The 18465-nt window shown below is 43.9% G+C and overlaps 1 protein-coding gene and 1 long non-coding RNA gene across 4 annotated transcripts; one reads left to right on the top strand and one right to left on the bottom strand.

Moving 5' to 3' along the window:
* Positions 1 to 6481: 6481 nt before the first annotated feature.
* Positions 6482 to 9412, top strand: LOC104585417. The gene is made up of 4 exons (XR_733234.3): positions 6482 to 6938; positions 7174 to 7270; positions 7887 to 7983; positions 9093 to 9412. It is a non-coding gene; the product is annotated as an uncharacterized LOC104585417 (long non-coding RNA).
* A 574-nt stretch (positions 9413 to 9986) lies between these two features.
* On the bottom strand, positions 9987 to 17285 carry LOC100841003. Of its 3 annotated transcripts, none has more exons than XM_024456341.1 (3): positions 17147 to 17285; positions 16495 to 17024; positions 9987 to 10202 (listed from the first exon to the last, which is right to left on the bottom strand). In XM_024456341.1, the coding sequence occupies exons 2-3, from the start codon at positions 16905 to 16907 to the stop codon at positions 10190 to 10192; spliced, it is 426 nt and encodes a 141-aa protein (XP_024312109.1). In that variant the 5' UTR covers positions 16908 to 17024; positions 17147 to 17285; the 3' UTR covers positions 9987 to 10189. The 3 variants fall into 3 exon arrangements, with proteins under 3 accessions (XP_024312109.1, XP_024312107.1, XP_024312108.1); XM_024456339.1 differs by lacking the exon at positions 9987 to 10202 and adding an exon at positions 13682 to 14801; XM_024456340.1 differs by lacking the exon at positions 9987 to 10202 and adding an exon at positions 13682 to 14801 and having other exon boundaries at positions 16495 to 17055; positions 17147 to 17269.
* Positions 17286 to 18465: the final 1180 nt, after the last annotated feature.

The raw sequence follows: 18465 nt of genomic DNA on the forward strand, positions 1-18465 counted from the left end.
GAAAGTATCTGTAGAGATTTTACGGGCGGCGACCCTAACACCCACTCTTGAGGAACTTTGCACACTACACCACTTGGGATATCAAACTTGTGAGAACTCAACACTTTATTACTATTTCAATGTTGGTACAACACTCTCTTTAATGGTTACCCTACACATAACCCTACCATGGTACTATGGTAGCTCACTTCTCTACTTGGTGTGGTGATACACTACTTGTGCTTATTGTGGTACACCTATGAGGTGAGGAGCACCCCTATTTATACTTGTACAAGACCATGTGGTACATCCCACTACAATTCCCTAGAATACTCTACATGTATCCTAGTTCTAAAGAATTCTCACTTGTTCTTGAAACTTACCCTAACTAGGTACTGCCTTGATAAATTGCAACACTCTTTAAGTAACCTCTCAAGCCTTCTGGAATATTCATATCCTCTCTCATGACACTAGATGGCTCCTTGTAAATATCTTTTCTTCTAATAATCCAAACTATTCTAGAATTTTCTCAAATATGCATAACCAATTCCCAATACTCTCCAATCATCCAGAGTGGTCCAGAATATTCTCAAGTATGCATTGCTATTTCTCAACAGTATCCTTTTGTCTCTTCTACAGTGCAATTAAGCTACTTTGGTACAATTCAACTTCAATCCAACCGAATTTGTGTGGACATAATATTATAATCGTACGTTTTTCCTACTAATTACCTGGTTTTTGGAATCATGTGAATCAAAGAGGCTCGGTGACCATACCATTGAAGAATCACCACGATCAAACTATAACACTTCGATTTGCTTGCATCTTGTTTTATAAAAATGATGTTCTCATCATGTATTGATTTAGCATAAATCATTGGGATGAAAATGAATATGGATTTATAGTGTCTTAAGATAATATTACATAGTTCTCATTTGACAAGTATTTTTGGTCCAGAGCAAAGCATGAGTATTTTGCTAGTTATTGCTAAATCTGTGAACACTTACATCGGCACATATTAACCAACTGTTAATGATGACACTCGTACAAGTGGACCTTGCATTAAAACAGCAGAGCAGCACATGTGAACAAGGCAGCAATATTGCGCATCTTCACAGACATTGGACAGAGACGCTACAAAACACATCCACAACAAGTCTACCATCAACTTAGCCTCATTTCCCAGACAAGCTAGTACATCGTGCAGCAAAAAATAAAAAGAGGAAGTAGATCACCATTTAAGCATCTGTTTTTCTTTTCGTGGTTACAAGCATATTACAAAAGCAAATTTCAGACTGGCTTCATACTTCAATTCACAACTCCCGCCTAACTTCAATGGTCTCTACGTACCTTTTACATCAAACTTCAACATTGTCACTCCTGTACAGATGAACCTTGAACTACAACTACAACTTTTCATCTCCACATGGTCCTGCACAGCAAAAGTAAAAGAAAACAGACAATGCAGAAAATGCTCAGACAAGCAAACAAGATTGATACCCGGAAAAAAAAGCAAATAAGATTGATGATGCCACTTTCTGCTCTTCTACGATCTGTTCAGCATGTACATAAAAACCAATAAAATGATCAGCTGCAACTCAAGATACAGAATAGAATAATCACCATATAACACTGACTGCTTGCAGAATACAAACCATGTTGTTTCTAATTAATAATCTAGAAAAGAATTCTGCATGTGTGTACAGAAGAAGTAAGAGCACAATTCTACTAACTTTGCTCTTGGTTTATACTAAAGCAGGACCTCGAATGGTGGGGTGGTAAGCTACCAGAAAAAGTGTTTCAAATTCAAGTTATCTCATAACAGAGTGTTCTCTGGAAAATTTGTCTTTACAATATCCAACGCAGTTCTGCAGATAGCCTATGGCATAAATAAACCATATACTCCTTCCGATCCATAATAAGTGTCGGAAATTTAGTACAAAATTGTACTAACTTTATATTAAAACCCCTACACTTATTATGGATCAGAGGGAGTAGCATATAAGGTTCAATGTCAATCATAGAAAAAATATCTCATGCTCAGAGTTATCTACGGCTTGTTAAAATAAGTCCACGTCAATTCTGAAAACCTGTTTACCCAATAAATCTAACAAAAAAGGGGAGGGAAATGAGGATATAGAATAACTTAACATCTATTGCTTGAATACACGATTTTATTGAACAAGAGTTGCTAGCTTAAAACATGGGGAAGCATACTCTTGTAGTCGGGATTCTTGACCCACGTAGAGATACCAGGAATGATGCCATCCAAAAATTTCAAATCATATTCAACAAACGGGTGATCTTGGCATCCTGAACTGTACTAAAGGGAAGAAGTTACCAAGATGTAATACTGACTTGCTGAGTTTGACCATAAACATCATATAGCATCTATAAGGGGGCCCCATTTATAAGGAGACATATGAAACAAGGCTTTATTAAAACTAAGCATACTAACACTTTATTTTAATTACGGAGTGGCATGAGCCTACACATATGCACATCTATTAAACAAAGACAAAGCTCCAATGGGACCCCGCATACCTGTCTTAATTTCACACGGTTTCTTGGCCATCTCTCAATCTCTCCCTGCCGGTCAGGTTTGTAGAGAGCACGCTCGAGTGTAATTTGATGGACAGACCTGCAAAAACAAAATAAGAGAAAACACAAATTATATTGCTGAAGAGAACCAATTTTATGTAACTATAAAAGTAAAGAAGTACTTAAGTTTGTCTGATGCCATGAAGAACTATAGAGATATCAACGGGGAAAATAAGTAAAAGCCACCAAGGATGCTCCCGATCTTATGGTCTTATAAGTCGTGAAACAAAACAAAAATTAAATGAAGCATATAAATCGCTAACCAGCTATATAGAATAACAAATTATGCAAGAAATATATAATATATTACTTCAAAGATCTTGTGTCTCCTAAATGGCGTCTTCGGAAGATTAATGCGTGAACTTCTTAGTTTGTTTAGTGTTTACAGAGGAATAGGAAGAATGGAACCTGCATCTATATACATGAAAAAAGGTTGCAAAATAAACCGCAGATGCAAGGCTAAGAATCCATACCTGTAGCCAAACTTCATCAGTAGAAAATATTAGTAGATCTAAAATTAGAGAAGATTATATTCATGTAGAAGGAAAGTAGGAATTGATGAGCACCGCGAGCGTGACGGAACAGATCGATTCGGTTTCTTCAAATTTCAAGAAATTACGAAAAATTTGGTTCAGTTCTCGGTTGTGAGTTGTGACCGAACAAAACGGAACTACACAGTACACAGCAACCAGATTGTACAGTGGCCGACATTATTTTTCGGGCAGAGGTCGCCGCCCGACCTCCCCGTCTACCTGAGACCGACAGGTCGGCTGCTGTCTGCTGCAAACCTTCGATACCTCTCGCGTCGGCCGGGAGATGTAGGCCGGGGAAGAGAGAAGCCAGAGCGTGGCCGCGTGGTGGGCTTGCCGCGCACGGTGGCGACCGGCGAGCTCGCGGCTGGGACGGTCGTGTGGCCGGTGGAGAAGGGAGGTCTGGATGACGAGCGGCGGTTCATAGAGTCGGCGTGGCGCCGCTGGCCACCGGCGTGGATGGCGACTAGGGTTCGGGTCGTTTGGGAGTTCGGGAGACACGGGAGATCGTAGAGGAGGGAGATTGTAGAGAATGGGTGACAGGATTTAACGATTTGCCGCGTGTAACTCGGTCAACTGATCATACGTCCATCTGACTTTGGTTTTGATCATTTCTTCACGGTTTCTCCAAAAAAAATTCTAAATCTTACTAGCCAAATGCCCGTGCTCTGATATGGAATTAAGAATTTGTTTAAATATGTGTAGCTCATATTTTAAAAAAATTCTGATAAATAAGAATTATGTCAAAATATTATTTAGAAAAATAGAATTATCTTTAAAAAATAGAGTTGGTGGCCGGGAGAATTTCTTACTGATTGTTCTACCCGTAGTAATAACTTTTTTAAAAGGAACAGTTACCCAAACTCTCTTCCTCTCCCCCCATTTCTTCCTTCCTTCTCTAAGATAAAAAACACAAGCTTTTTTGCGTCCGAAAGGTTAAACTTCCATCTATGTCCTTACAAGTGTCTGGTCCAATTACGTAGAACCCTTTTGGAAAATCAGGGCGAAACCAGACAGACACCGCATCTTGTCACTTCTTCTTGATTGTTCTAACTTTTCCCATGTCCTTATCCATGAAAACAGAAGCAAAAATTTGTACTACTAAAAAAACACTAACACATCAACCTATTTTACTCAAGCACCTTCCTTTTCAACCACAAAAAGTACTCAACAACTGGAGTTCCTAAGATGATGCCCACATTTATAATTCCTGAGAATAAAAAGTCATAATGTTGGACATATATCTTGGCAACACACTTTCAATAAAAATGTGCTCCCCACCACTTGTAGTGTTGAAGGATCACTCTCATTTCAATTTTGCATGAAAAAACACAATGACGCACATAAATCAAGAACCTCATAGTTGGCATAATTTTCAAGTTGAAAGGTGATCTTTAGTAAATTCATTCTTGATCCAACAAAAACACCACGCTTCCCTCCCCTCCCTGGCAAGAGTCAAAATGTTTGTCTTAGTTTGATTTTGCTAGTACTCCAGGGAAAGAGTACTTGCATGGAAATAACATGAAAATGCATCATTCTTTGTGTGTGTGTGTGTGTGTGTGTGCCTGTTTTTAACCAAAAGAAGAGTGTAATTAGAGAGGTGCCAAAAAACTTATATTGGTACAATGTTTACGTGATTTCCCACGAAAATGACAACAAAAGTAAATTTCATGTTGATCTACACTACCTTGCACTTACCCAGTGTTATCTACTGGTTTGTACAAGCAGATAATAAAGATACGGCATGCTAAGTTTACTAAATGAAAGGTTACAAATAAATTCGATGGACTATATAACCGTGGCAGTTAAGATAATCACAACTTAATTTAAAAAAAGACCTTAGTTACTGTTTGAGTAAGAATTACATCATGTGTACCACATAATTACCTACATCAATTACGAAACTACATCCAACAAATCGCACTTGCCACCAGGTGGACGCACGTTGCCGACGCTTAGCTGTCAACCTCAGTTGCTGCACAAGAAGAGACGGTAGCACCGTACCAGTTAAACCAGACCGAGCCGTCACGGCGGCGCAGAGGGCGAATGATGGATAGGGTGTTGCGGCCTGTATAGCAGCCAACAGACGGGGCAGATGAGCTGATGAGGAGTGCCACGGTGGCACTGCCACCGCCGTCATGGCCTCTCGATCGAACTGTCAATGGCACCGCTGCACTGTTAGCTAAGCAGTAGTCGGTGCAAGATCAGGGCATGGAGCCAATAAAAGCAGAAAGGAAAAAGACGCATCAAAGAGGAGATAGGAGCACGGTATCAGGACATCAGGTGTCTCAATTTATCATTTCTCGACGTGTAGATCGATCCTAAATCGGAAATCCTGTGAAATGGTATCTTTGTCCGGGTTTATAAGGTTTCCACTATTCTTATATCACCAATTTTAACTAATGGAATAAATGGAATGTAAATTACATGACAAAAAAAAGAGTACATCGTTAAAAGTTCTTTCAATTATAAATTTAATGGTATTTTTTTTGTAGTAGTTGATCAAATTGAATCTACAAATAAGTGTACGTCCTATAAACCTGGACGGAAATAGACTAAACATAATAATTGAATCTAGAAATAAGTAGTAGCAAATTGACATTGCTGCAAATTGCTCTGGGTACAATGAAAATTGTATGAATTGCATATGACAGTGCATCGAGGCCACACAACAAGTGAATCGATGGTGGACATGCAATAATCATACGGAAACTGTACAATTTTCATCGTACATATATCAGGAGGGAAGTACTCCTACGTATGATCAATTTTTTTAATACATACATATTGTACTAGATTAAATAGATTTTTTTTTGTGTAATCTACTACACACTAAACATCTCCATTTTTTTGAATACATACAATCGAAATTGAATGTAACGGAAACCGTACAATTTTCACAACTCGGACCATTTTTCAATCCGTAAATTCAAGAGTACTCTAGATTCAATTTAGTGTGTGAATAAATCTAGAAAAGTTTATGTCATATTTTGGTTGTGCTATCACCACTTAGGAGCACGGAGCAAGGTTGCGTGACTATTCTTGGGCTAACGGCAATTCGTTCCATTCACTACACCATGGACCAAACATGGGGGCAATTAACTGCCGGAAAAAGTCAAGTTTAGGTGGCAATTTGACTGCCGGGAAAAATTAACTGCCGGCAAATCTATTGGGAGGCACCCCAACTGCCGGGAAAAGTAAAAAATCTAGGGCAGACGAACTGCCGGGGAAACTTCGAGCTTTACTGGCAGGTGAACTGCCGGCAGAACATATGGCCGGCAGCTTATCTGCCGGCATAATCGGAATGACAGGTGGGGCCGATTCAACCGTAGCTATATCCCGTGCTCACAAACGCAAGCCCATGTCCAAATCTATTCTCATATCAGTCCCATTCTCGATCCCAACCTACGCCGCCGCACCTGCGTGTCGCCCTACCCAGCATCGCTGCACTGCAACCTCTGCCTCCGTCCCTGTGCCACCGCACCAGCGGAATCCATGGCGGCCGCAGCTGCCCTGGTCTCCCTCCTGTCTGCCCGTCCTGCATTCTCCCTCCTAATCCCACTCCCGCACTAGCCCTGCCACACCCCCAAACCCTAGATCCGGTCGGTCGGGAGATCAAGATGGCGGCGGCGGCGCTGGCGCCATTCCCCTCGCGCTTCAAGCCGGCCAGCAAGGAGATAAAGACGGCGGCGGGCAAGAGGTTCTCTAACCCGAAGCTGTTGTGGCGCCTCCTCCTACTGCCCCCATCCAGTCGAGCTCCGGCGCGATGATACCTCCTCACGGCGGCCCCCATCCCGTCGATCTCCAGCGCGACGGCGCCTCCATCAGGTATGTGCAGCTGCGGCTTCTTCCTCCCCTCTATAGCTATCCCCTTCCCAAATAGGAAAGTGTGCAGCGCATGCCTTGCCCCCTGCCTTCCCCTGTTCTCCCTCCCCTATCTCTTATCTCCGCGTTGTGTTCTTCTTTCTTACATATGTTTGGCTACTACTGCGTATATTTGCTCCCGATTCCATCCAGATTTGTTAGCGCAGCAGTTACTTATATTTGTTCCTTGCTGATGCAGTCAATTGGAATTATAGGCAGCTCTGATTGTTGCTTTTTCACATTGATTAATGATTAGTGCGTGTGTTGCACTCCCATCCATGCCCAAGAAGAGCCACGTGAGTATCTAATTTCTTATGCCATATTCTGATTTGGGAGCAGGGACATGCATGCATTGGTAGTTATCTTGTTAGATAAGAGTCATGCATAAATGTGCGAATTAATCTGTGATGCACAGTTTAGTTTGTTTGAATGCTTACCAGTTATCAGTAATCTCATAAATTCAGTTTGTATGAGTATATAAAATGGAAGTTAATTGCCTCAGAGGTTCAATGAATCAGTTACTATAAATACGGATTTATTTATGCACTGATATCTTCTAATGCATTAATATTATTATTCACAAGTTTGAATTGAACACCAACCAGGCCAGTACTTAATTTTTAGTTTAGTACATGGTTTCCCACATGTACACTAGTTCATTAGCTAGCTAGTTTGCCTGCAGACCAGTACATTAGTTAGCTAGCTAGTTTGCTCATTACAATCTGTACGAAAGATGATTTGTATATAGACAATTATGTATGAATGGATATAAGAAGTAGCTTCTTATTTATGGTTATTTAATAAGAATCTAAAAGCAAGGGTTCTCAACTATTTGTGTCATATAAAAAGAATTCTTGAGGTCTTGTGTTCATGCTTAATTTCTTTCTTCAAATATGTTCTAAATGTATGTAGGGGATGGCTCCGTGATTGAGTTATGTGGTTGTGCCACTTCAAATATGGGAAGAAAGATGAAGATGCTGGTCCTTTGCTATTGATGTTTTTTTTAATGGTAAGTCATCTTACCATGAGTCTTACCACTTGGTATTGAACTTGAACTTTTGTGAATTGCAGTCTGGTCTTTGCATGCCTACTCTTTGATGCTTGCTGCTTGTCATTTATACGTTACTTGATAATGAAATCTACAAGTGCTGCACTGTTGCTTGCTGCTGCAATTTGTATTGTTGGTAAACAAAACTTGCTTGATGATGAATCTGCTAACTACTACATGTAGTCTGTTTGCTGAAATCTGCATGTCGATGATTGATGACGAGTGATGAGCTTGTCCTGATAGTCAAATCTGACAAGTGTCATAGATGTGCACTACTGAAAGCCCTGCATTTTTACTCTATACGACGAGTGATGATGAATCTGCTAAGTACCAATCACCTTTTTACTTGCCAGGTATTTGATTAGGTACTTGGTGTTGATTTTCAGAAATGATACTTAGGTATTTGTAGCAGCTCATTGTGATTAGATATACCTTCTATGCTAAAATGGTCTTTTGCCATATATTAAAAGACGAATTACCTGTAGCAGGCATGCAGTCGTTTCTCCAATTTTTGAATGAATTGTCTTTTCCATGTTTTGAATGAAGTAATGGCTGTTAAGTTACCGTGATACACTATCTGTCTTTTCCGGTTGCTTGGGATATATCTGCATGACCTTTTTATTGTCATGGTATTTACATAAACCATGAACTGAAGGCTGTTAACCGTGGGAGCCCGATTTTTTTGTTAATTTATGCCTTGTCTTTTGTTGATGGCTGCTCCAGCAGAACATTCTTGTTACGCATTGTCCATAGCTAGGCATGTAGTTCTTATTATGTACTTGTCCAGATCACAAATATGCGATGGAATCCTTTATGCTTCTGTAAGTTTTTGTGATGGTGTTCCGAAGCTGACTTGGAGACTGCGACATGCAATTAGTTTTGCTGGCTTTGTTAATGTCTTGCAAGAGTGCCATGTTCACCCGTGAAAGCAAATTCACACACATGGGTCTTTCTCTTATTCTTATTGTATCTAAATTCTTCACATACATCCAAACATATCTGGCTGCTTTTAAGAACTAGAAAACTGACTACATGTGGATTAATTATTGTACTCTGTTTTCTTTCTTCAGGTTGACGACTTGCACAGATCGCTTCTGCAATATTTGAGTTGGTGCCATCTAGAACTACTGATTTCGGTTGATGTAGTTATAAATAGTGAAGTTCTGAATTTTTTTCTGTGTTAATGTTTGATGATGGTTTTCACTTCTACATGAAGTTTCTGTTTTAGAAGCATATTTATGCTCCTGTTGTTCACTGTTGGATGAAGTTTATGTTCCAGAAATGCTCTTATATATTGTTCACACCTGCATATACTGTTGGATGAAGTTTTATGTTTTGTATCTGACAGTATCATTTTTTACTTTTAAATGAAAAGAATGTTGTCTCCTTTTGGATCTTGCATCTGAAAGTGAAGTGTAACCGTGGGAATATGTAGATTATATAATTTTTTTATTCTGAAATGGAAATCAAGGGCAGTTTATCTGCCGGGGAAAGCATGAAACACCAGCAGACGTTCTGCCGGCAAATGTATTAACTGCCCAGACAAGTATTTGTGTTGATGGCAGAGACACTGCCGGGAAATCTCCTAACTGCCGGGAAATGTCTAAGCTGCCGGTAAATAGTTTTGCCGGCAGATTGATCAGTCTGCCGGGAAAATAATAGAACTGCCGGGAAAACTAGTACTAGCAGGGCAGGTAGACCGCCGGAGAAAATAAAACTGCCGGCAAAAACATTTCCCAGCGGCAGTATAGGGGACAGGCAAAACTGCCGGCAAAAATCTTTTGCCCGCAGTTTATTTGCCCTATATAGTGACTTTTGGCGGCAGTTAGGGTGCCCTCATGCTTGGTCCATCGTGTAGTGATTTTAGAACGCATGGCACGGTAGCACTCTATCATTCTAAATAAATTTGATGTTTTCGTTCAGTTAGTGTCCCTCATATATTTAAATTGTTCTGCCCAAGAATATTTCGATTGCATAACTGAATTCCACAATAAGAAAAGAGTTCACAACAGAAACTTCGTTCCAATTATCTTACGAGGACAAGAGCATAACAACAATGGGCAAATAACTCCATAACTAAGCTGGTTCAGATGATCTTGTGGCCAAAAAGAAGAGATTGTGTGCGCCAAATGATCATCTCCTAGTTTGTATAGTTCTCCATTGTGAGCTAGACAGCAGGCCTGCATGATAGCCAGCAATAAGATTAACTGGACATTTCGCGTGAATATTATATAGCTGAATATAACAAAACTAAACTACTGCAGTGTGCTCAAAAGGCCAAATTTTTTTCTTAGCAAACATAAGTGAAGTCTAACAAACTCATTTTAGTTCGATCTATCTATACTAGTCTGAAATGGTCAAAAACCAATCAATTTGCAATAAAATGCATTTAGGGCTAAAAGGCATGAGAGGAAATTCTACCATTTTGTCTTAAGCAGAATATGCAACATGTGTTTAGATAAATACAGTAGTTATTTCTTACATGATATAAGCACAAAAAAGGCAATAGTGTAACTCTACCTACTAGAGTTATCCCGATAAACCAAAGAGGAAAGGAAATTGCACCTAACTATAAGGGCTGGTTTTTCTTGTTTCACAAAACCTTCAGCAATACTTTGACATGACCATACATATATTGACACAAAATGGCACATTGCCCCCAACCTCTAGATCAAGTTTTTTTTTTTACGAAAACCAGCAAAGAGCTAGTGGTCAATATATTAAGCAAGAAGAATGTACAGAGGTTTGCTCAAAGCACAAAGTTCATGGCGGGTGCCATTGTCTTCTAAGTAAAGCAGCCTTAATACAAAAATACCAAACAGCAAGAACTACAGCCATGATAACAGAGCAACACTAGAGAAGTTCGTCATCTTCCAATCATGGAGGTCTTCTTTGATACCCTGCAAGAGGAAAGAGACGGGATGACCTTTTTGCTTGAAGACACGCGAGTTCCGCTCAGACCAGATGTGCCACCAAGTGAGCATAATTAGCGCACTCCAGCTCTTTCTCCGATCAATAGGAAGGAGCGACAGAGAGTATAACCACCAATCTTCCAAAGAGAGAAAAACAGTCGACGGAGCAAGCGAGAGAGGGAGAACCTTGTGGAGAAGGAGAAGGAGCAGTGAGCAAGGAGGTGTATACCAGTTTCCGGGTGGCAGCGACAAAGAGAACAAATAGGGTTGCAAGGGATGGCCTTGATGGCAAGCCGGTCCATCGTGGAGGCTCTGTTCTGAATCATGCGAAGCATTAAATTGAATTTTAGGCGGAGCTTCACTTTCCAAATCAAGGACGGGAAGGAGGAGGCGGTTCTTCCAGCGAACTGCAGAAGGTAAGCACTTTTCGCCAAGTAGGCACCATTAGGGGAGCGTGTCCAAGCGATGGAGTCATCACGGTCCGGTTGAAGACGCAGATCTCTCAGCATGGCCCAAAGGCACACAAATTGCAGCATCCATTCATGATCCAAAGAGATTTTGAGAGTTCGAATCCATCCATTATTAAAGATCGCCTGGAAAACAGTAAACTTCTTGCGCTTGCAGGAAAGGAAAAGAGCTCAAATCTGTCCTTAAGAGCTGTAGAGCCAAGCCATATGTATAACCAGAAGGATGTCTTCTTTCCATTCCCAATACTGACCAGCGTGCAAGCTTGAAAGAGAGCAATGGAGGTTTGATCGTTTTGCAGCAGAATGCCATCAGAGATAAAAGAGCTTGAGCCCCAATTCTTCCAAAGCCAACAAAGTCTAAGAGCACGACCCTGCAGAGCCAGGTTATGAATACCGAGACCACCAAAATCAAACGGGGCACAAACCTTGCGCCAAGCGACCAAACATCGCGAACCAGAGGCCTCCTCCGAACCAGTCCAAAGGAAAGAGCGTCTGAATTTATCCACTTGAGTGTCAAACCAGCTAAGCTGGTTGGAAGCAATTAATTGGTAGAAGGGGATAGCCGAGAGGACAGCCTTCACAAGGACCAATCTGCCTGCTTTAGAGATGAACTTGCATTACCAATTTTGCAGGCGACGGGCGATCTTATCAAGCGTGGGCTGAAAGTCAGCCTTCTTCAGTCTAGTAGGCGTGAGGGGCAATCCGAGGTAAACACATGGGAAAGAGGCTTGTTGGCACGGGAACGCAAGCAGGCTAGCAGATAAATCCATATTAGAGCAGGCAATCGGAGTTACTGAGCTTTTTGTTAAATTAGCACGAAGACCCGAGGCGCGGCCAAAGAGGTCGAGGATTGCAGTCAGGGCAGAAGCTTCGTGCTCGAGAGGCTTGATGAAAATAACAGCGTCATCTGCATAGAACGAGCACCGCTGCAAGTTGCGGGAGCAGTGAAGCGGGTTGAACAGCAAAGCTTCAGCAGCCTTATCAATGATACGCCCAAGACAGTCCATCACCAAAATGAAAAGGAGATGGGATAGCGGGTCACCCTGCTGAAGACCCCTCCTATGCTCGATCGAACCGGAGGCCCTCCCATTAACCTGAATAAAGGAGCTTGACGACTTGAGCAGAGCAGCAATTGCATTGAGCCATCTGGAGCTGAAACCTCTCGCAAGAAGGAGCTAGATCAAGAATTCCCACGCCATTGAATCAAACGCCTTGGATATGTCAATCTTGGCCAAAAAGGTAGGGATCTTGCGCTGATGGAGGAATCTGGCATTGCTCTGCACAACACAGAAGGAGTCATGGATGGAACGACCTCAGATAAAAGCATTTTGATTATCGTCGATCATCTTAGGCAAGTGAGGTTGCAGCCGATTGGCGAGAAGCTTAGCAGCCAACTTTCCAAAACTATGCACCAAACTAATAGGCCTATAATCGCCAAGGGCCAGAGGAGTCGACGTCTTGGGGATAAAGATCATGTTGGCATTGTTAAGACGTTGCAAGACGCGAGAGGGAGTCGACCAGAAGGAGTGCAAGGCGCGAAGGACATCAAACTTTATAATATCCCAACAAGACTGATGAAAGCGGCCGGTAAACCCATCAGGGCCAGGGGCCTTCTCAGGGTGGAACTGCATTACGACATGCTTAACTTCAGATTCAAGAAAAGGACCATCAATATCGGAAAGGTCAGGCGCCACCACACCAATTTCTTGCAGGTTGATTGAGGAGGTCCTGGGAGTGCAATCTTGAAGAATTGAACCAAAGTGATTGACCATAGCATCCATCTTGTCTTCTTCCGAGAGGAACACACGGTTATCAACAAAAAGAGAATGGATGAGGTTCTTGGAGCGCCGGGCAGAGGCCTTCAGGTGAAAGAAACGAGAGTTAGAATCTCCCTCTTTGATCCAGAGGAAACGTGATCTCTGCCACAACATCGATCTATCCATCGAGGCCAGGCCCAGCCTCATCATCTTCAGGTGACGGTGGAAGTTAAGCTCGCTGACCGAGAGGGGGCGCAAGTCACCAGCTTTATAACAACAACAACAACAACAACAACAAAGCCTTTAGTCCCAAACAAGTTGGGGTAGGCTAGAGGTGAAACCCATAAAAACTCGCAACCAACTCATGGTTCTGGCACATGGATAGCAAGCTTCCATGCAGCCCTGTTCATGGCTAGTTCTTTGGTGATATTCCAGCCCTTCAGATCTCTCTTTACGGACTCCTCCCATGTCAAGTTTGGTCTACCCCGACCTCTCTTGACATTTCCAGCACGCTTTAGCCGTCCGCTATGCACTGGAGCATCTAGAGGCCTGCGCTGGATATGCCCAAACCATCTTAAACGATGCTGAACAAGCTTCTCTGCAATCGGTGCTACCCCAACTCTGTCTCGAATATCATCATTCCGGACGCGGTCCCTCCTTGTGTGGCCACACATCCACCTCAACATGCGCATCTCCGCCACACCTAACTGTTGAACATGTCGCCTTTTAGTCGGCCAACACTCAGCGCCATACAATATTGCGGGTCGAATCGCCGTCCTATAGAACTTGCCTTTTAGCTTTTGTGGCACTCTTTTGTCACAAAGAATGCCAGAAGCTTGGCGCCACTTCATCCATCCGGCTTTGATTCGATGGTTCACATCTTCATCGATGTCCCCATCCTTTTGCAGCATCGACCCCAAATATCGAAAGGTGTCCTTCTGAGGCACTACCTGCCCATCAAGGCTAACCTCCTCCTCCTCCTCCTCGGGCGTAGTAGTACTGAAACCGCACTTCATGTACTCGGTTTTAGTTCTACTAAGTCTAAAACCTTTGGATTCCAAGATTTGTCTCCAAAGCTCTAACTTCCTATTGACCCCCGTCCGACTATCATCGACTAGCACCACATCATCCGCAAAGAGCATACACCATGGGATATCTCCTTGTATATCCCTTGTGACCTCATCCATCACCAAATCAAAAAGATAAGGGCTCAAAGCTGACCCCTGGTGCAGTCCTATTTTAATCGGGAAGTCATCAGTGTCGCCATCACTTGTTCGAACACTTGTCACAACATTATCGTACATGTCCTTGATGAGGGTAATGTACTTTGCTGGGACTTTGTGTTTCTCTAAGGCCCACCACATGACATTTCGCGGTATCTTATCGTAGGCCTTCTCCAAGTCAATGAACACCATATGCAGGTCCTTCTTTTGCTCCTTGTATCTCTCCAAGTCACCAGCTTTATCAAGCATAAAAATGAGCTCCGAGATAATAGTGGACCGAAGGTTGCGATCGCGAAGAATCTGACCGTGCCACCGACGCAGAGCAGAAGCCGTGCGGCGAAGCTTGGAGTCCAAAGAGGTGCACGGGCCAAGAGAGCGGTCGGCGGCAGCATCAGGCCCATTCCAGGCCAACGAGACAATCTGAAGGAAATCGTCATGCTTAGTCCAGAAGTTCTCAAAACGGAATGCACGATTTTTATGGAAAGGCACATCAGATTGAAGAATAATGTGGCAGTGATCAGAAACATCAGAGGCAGTTGCATGGAGAATGGCCGAGGGGTTCAGCGAGAACCATTGCCCACTGAAAAGAACTCTGTCCAACTTAACACGAACATTATTCTGCTGCTCGCTACTCCAAGTATACCTCCTGCCATGCAAGTACATATCTTTAAACTGAAGATCGTTGATAAAACCTCTGAAGGCATTAAGAAGGCCCTTGTTGATATTGCTATTATTCTTGTCGGACGCAGACCTCTAGATCAAGTTGAGGCAGATAGGAATTCAGACACCAACATGGATCGCTTCGCTGCCGGGATGCATCATTAGGTTGATGCGGCAACAGGAGGGGACAGGCCATCAAGAGGAAGCCAACCCCACCAATAATTTGACTAGCAAATATTTGGCCAAGATTTCAGTTGCCCATATTTTGGCCAAAGTTGGCAAGAATGAACCCGGATTGGCCAAGGAGCATGGGCATGTCAAAATTTTGACAACCATCCATATTTATTTTGGATTTACTATACCAAGAGGACGGCATACACGATGTGAAGAAACAGCCAAAGGTGGAACTAGTTACAACGACATCTGCTTCGTCCCTTGTCCTTCGTCCACTATGCTTCTTAGTAGGTACAATGCCCAGCAACAGGCATACAGGCAGAACAAGCATATTGGCGCACTGGTTGTATCAAGAGGAGCTGGATAAACCAATGACGCTTCGGGCTTCGGAAGAAAAGAAGAAATTGACACAAGGTTCGCCAGACTTGCTTCTCGCTACGCTAGATTAAAGAAAGAGAAATCGAACAAGAGCTGACCAAGAAGAAGAGACAAAACATTTGAACATGACCAAAAAGTTAGTAAGGTTTAACCAAACATACCCTACTCTCCCTGAAACCATGAGCGTGGAGGAAGGGATTGGTCCATGGCATTATGTGTTGCTAGAGATGTGAGCATGAAGGAAGGAGCTCAAGACCATCCCATGGCGCCAGAAGATAGATATGCTAACAACTAAGTGTAACAAATGTAGGAGATTTGTTACCGACAGTAACCATATTGCTACGGGTTAGCCATCCTGCTCTATCCGAACCATCTGTTATCATATACGCTGCCATGATGTCTTCGTCTTGAATAATAAGCATCAATATATACGAAATACCAATTCCCCAAAATGGCTGTCCCACAGTAACTATCTGAGGCCCTGCCTCTCTCATGGTCTGACTGGCACTGGGCCACTGGCACCAGAGCGTTCAGCGCACAAGCACAAGCCGTGGCCGTCAATATTGAAATCGCTAAATGTTTGTATAGAATGATAAAAAAATGGCAGTCATGCGTCTTTTGCGTCATCTGAGTGCCACATAAGCCCCATGACAAGTTCCCACAAAATAGTCCCAATTCTCATCCAGCTGACTAAATTCAGAGAATGAGGTTGGGGCAATGTGTATTGTTTAAAGGTTGTGCCATATGTGGAAGTATTGATAACCCTGTGTCCTGTGATCTAGTGAAACAAGTGCAGAAGTATCATTGGTCAAGTGCAATTTCCTCGAAGAAAAAGGAGTGGCCCCCGATTACCCATAACTCTAGCAAAGTCAGTAGTAATGCCGGTACAAGGAGAACTCACTTCTGGTGCGAAGGGGCAGAAGATTTCAACGCGTTGAACAGGGGGAGGGGAAGCTCGAAGGGGATGGTATCGCTGAAGACGTTGATGGGGCCGTGGTAGTCCGGCACGGGGCTGCCGCGGGTTTCGAAGTCGGCGATGGCGGAGGCGGCGAGGTCGCGGATTTGGCGGAGGGACCGCTCCTCCGCTTCGGAGAGCGATTTGGCGCGGTACTCCTGGCGAGCCTTGCGCATGTCCTCGACATCGCAGCAGTACCCGTCGAGCTTCACCTCAAACTCCATCTCTGCCTCCATGAATTCCATCTGTCTCATCAATGCCTCAATCTCGCGCTCCGTGTCCTTCCCGACGTGTTCTATCGTCCGCACCTTGAACTCCCCTTCCTCGATCTTCCCAGCGACCGTCCGCGGCCAGCTCATCTTCTCCCAGCCCACGTCATCTCCAAGGCGCTTTGTCTACCGCACCTTGTAGGTCCTTTTCTCCATCTTCACAGCCGGAGTCGCCGAACAGACGGTAGGTTTTCCGTCCGGCAGCCCCTGCATGACATGAAGGCCAACCCGTGAAACCCTAGTTGATTTCGACGACCTCAATAGATCAGCAATCGCGTGCAGTTGATCAATCGATACCCGGAGACAAGGGAGGAGAGGAGGGAGCATACCAAGCTAGCCTTGCCAGCGCCGGATGTCGATGCTGCCATCTTGGGATCGGGAGCGGGGCAGAAGGGGGGATTTTTCTCTCCCTTTCTCGTCAGGCTCTTACCAACAAGCTGTGCCCAGCTTCTGAAGGAAGGAATCGTCGAGGGGAGAGACTTGAGAGATGGATAAAAAGGTCTTTTGGATGGACGGCTCGATTTAAGGCCCAGCAGTTAGGTGGGCCGTGGGTACCAAGCCCAGTAAATATTACCAGGGACTCTGCGAGACCCTCCCCACTTACCCCACCTCCGTGCCTCAGTCTCACCAGTCCCGGCCAATTCCTTCCAGGAACCCTTCTCTCCTCCCATCTCGCAATGGCGGCGAAAGGATCGGAAGGCGCGGCGGCCGGCGGCACGGCTTCATCCTCGTCTCTCCCGGCGGCGCAGGAGGCGAGCCTTGCGAGTCAGTACAGCGCGCTGGAGATCAACGAAGGCGAGAAGTGGGAGCAGGTGTTCCCGGCCTTCGTGACGCGGTTCGCGTCGCTGCGGGACCGGGAGGAGCGCCTGGCCGAGATCGCCTCTGACCTGCGCCTGATGGAGGAGGAGCGCCGCAAGGCCGGAGTCCCCCCCACCTTCATCGAGCTGGCCGCCTTCGTCCTCTTGCGCGAGAGCGCTGACGCCGCCCTTCAAGGCCTCCCCACCGCCCTCGCCCCACCTGTTTGATTAAGCGAGTACCCCCCCCCCCCTCCCCCCCGCCCTTGTTTCTCTCTGGGAAAAAAGTGATTACTGCTTACCTTATTGATAGTACGGACTAGTAGTACTGTATTGTCTAAATTTAATGGCTGTGCTTGATCAGACCCGGATCATGGAGTGGTGCAATATATTGGGTGACACCATATATGATATGTATGGGCCGTATGGCGTGTTGTAGTAGTAAGTTCATGGTTGCAGTTGCGGTTATTATTTGATGTTTTCTGCTGATTGCGCCTCTGTTGGAGCTTCGATATGATGATTTCTCTCTCGTGTTGCTGTGTTGTTAGTGTGCTCATTGCATGTTTATCGTCTATGCATGTGAATGATCTTAGTTGCTTTCATAAGGATAAGGCATTGTCTCAATCTAACTAGCTGGCAATAGTGTTCTGGACTTGTGGCCAAAAAGGTTGTCTAGGTACGTAGTAATTCATACCTTGTGGTGTGGCCGTGTGGGTATAACCACACTAGGAAAAAAGAAAGTTGATCTTACATATAGATTGATGCCTCTCTTATTTTGTCATGGTTGATAAAGATCTGTGATAAGGGAAAAGCTCAACATGACAAACTTCGTATGATAGTTACGATGGCCAACT

The sequence above is a fragment of the Brachypodium distachyon genome, chromosome 5 (genome assembly GCF_000005505.3).
Source record: "Brachypodium distachyon strain Bd21 chromosome 5, Brachypodium_distachyon_v3.0, whole genome shotgun sequence".
In the NCBI taxonomy this organism is placed as follows: Eukaryota; Viridiplantae; Streptophyta; class Magnoliopsida; order Poales; family Poaceae; genus Brachypodium; species Brachypodium distachyon.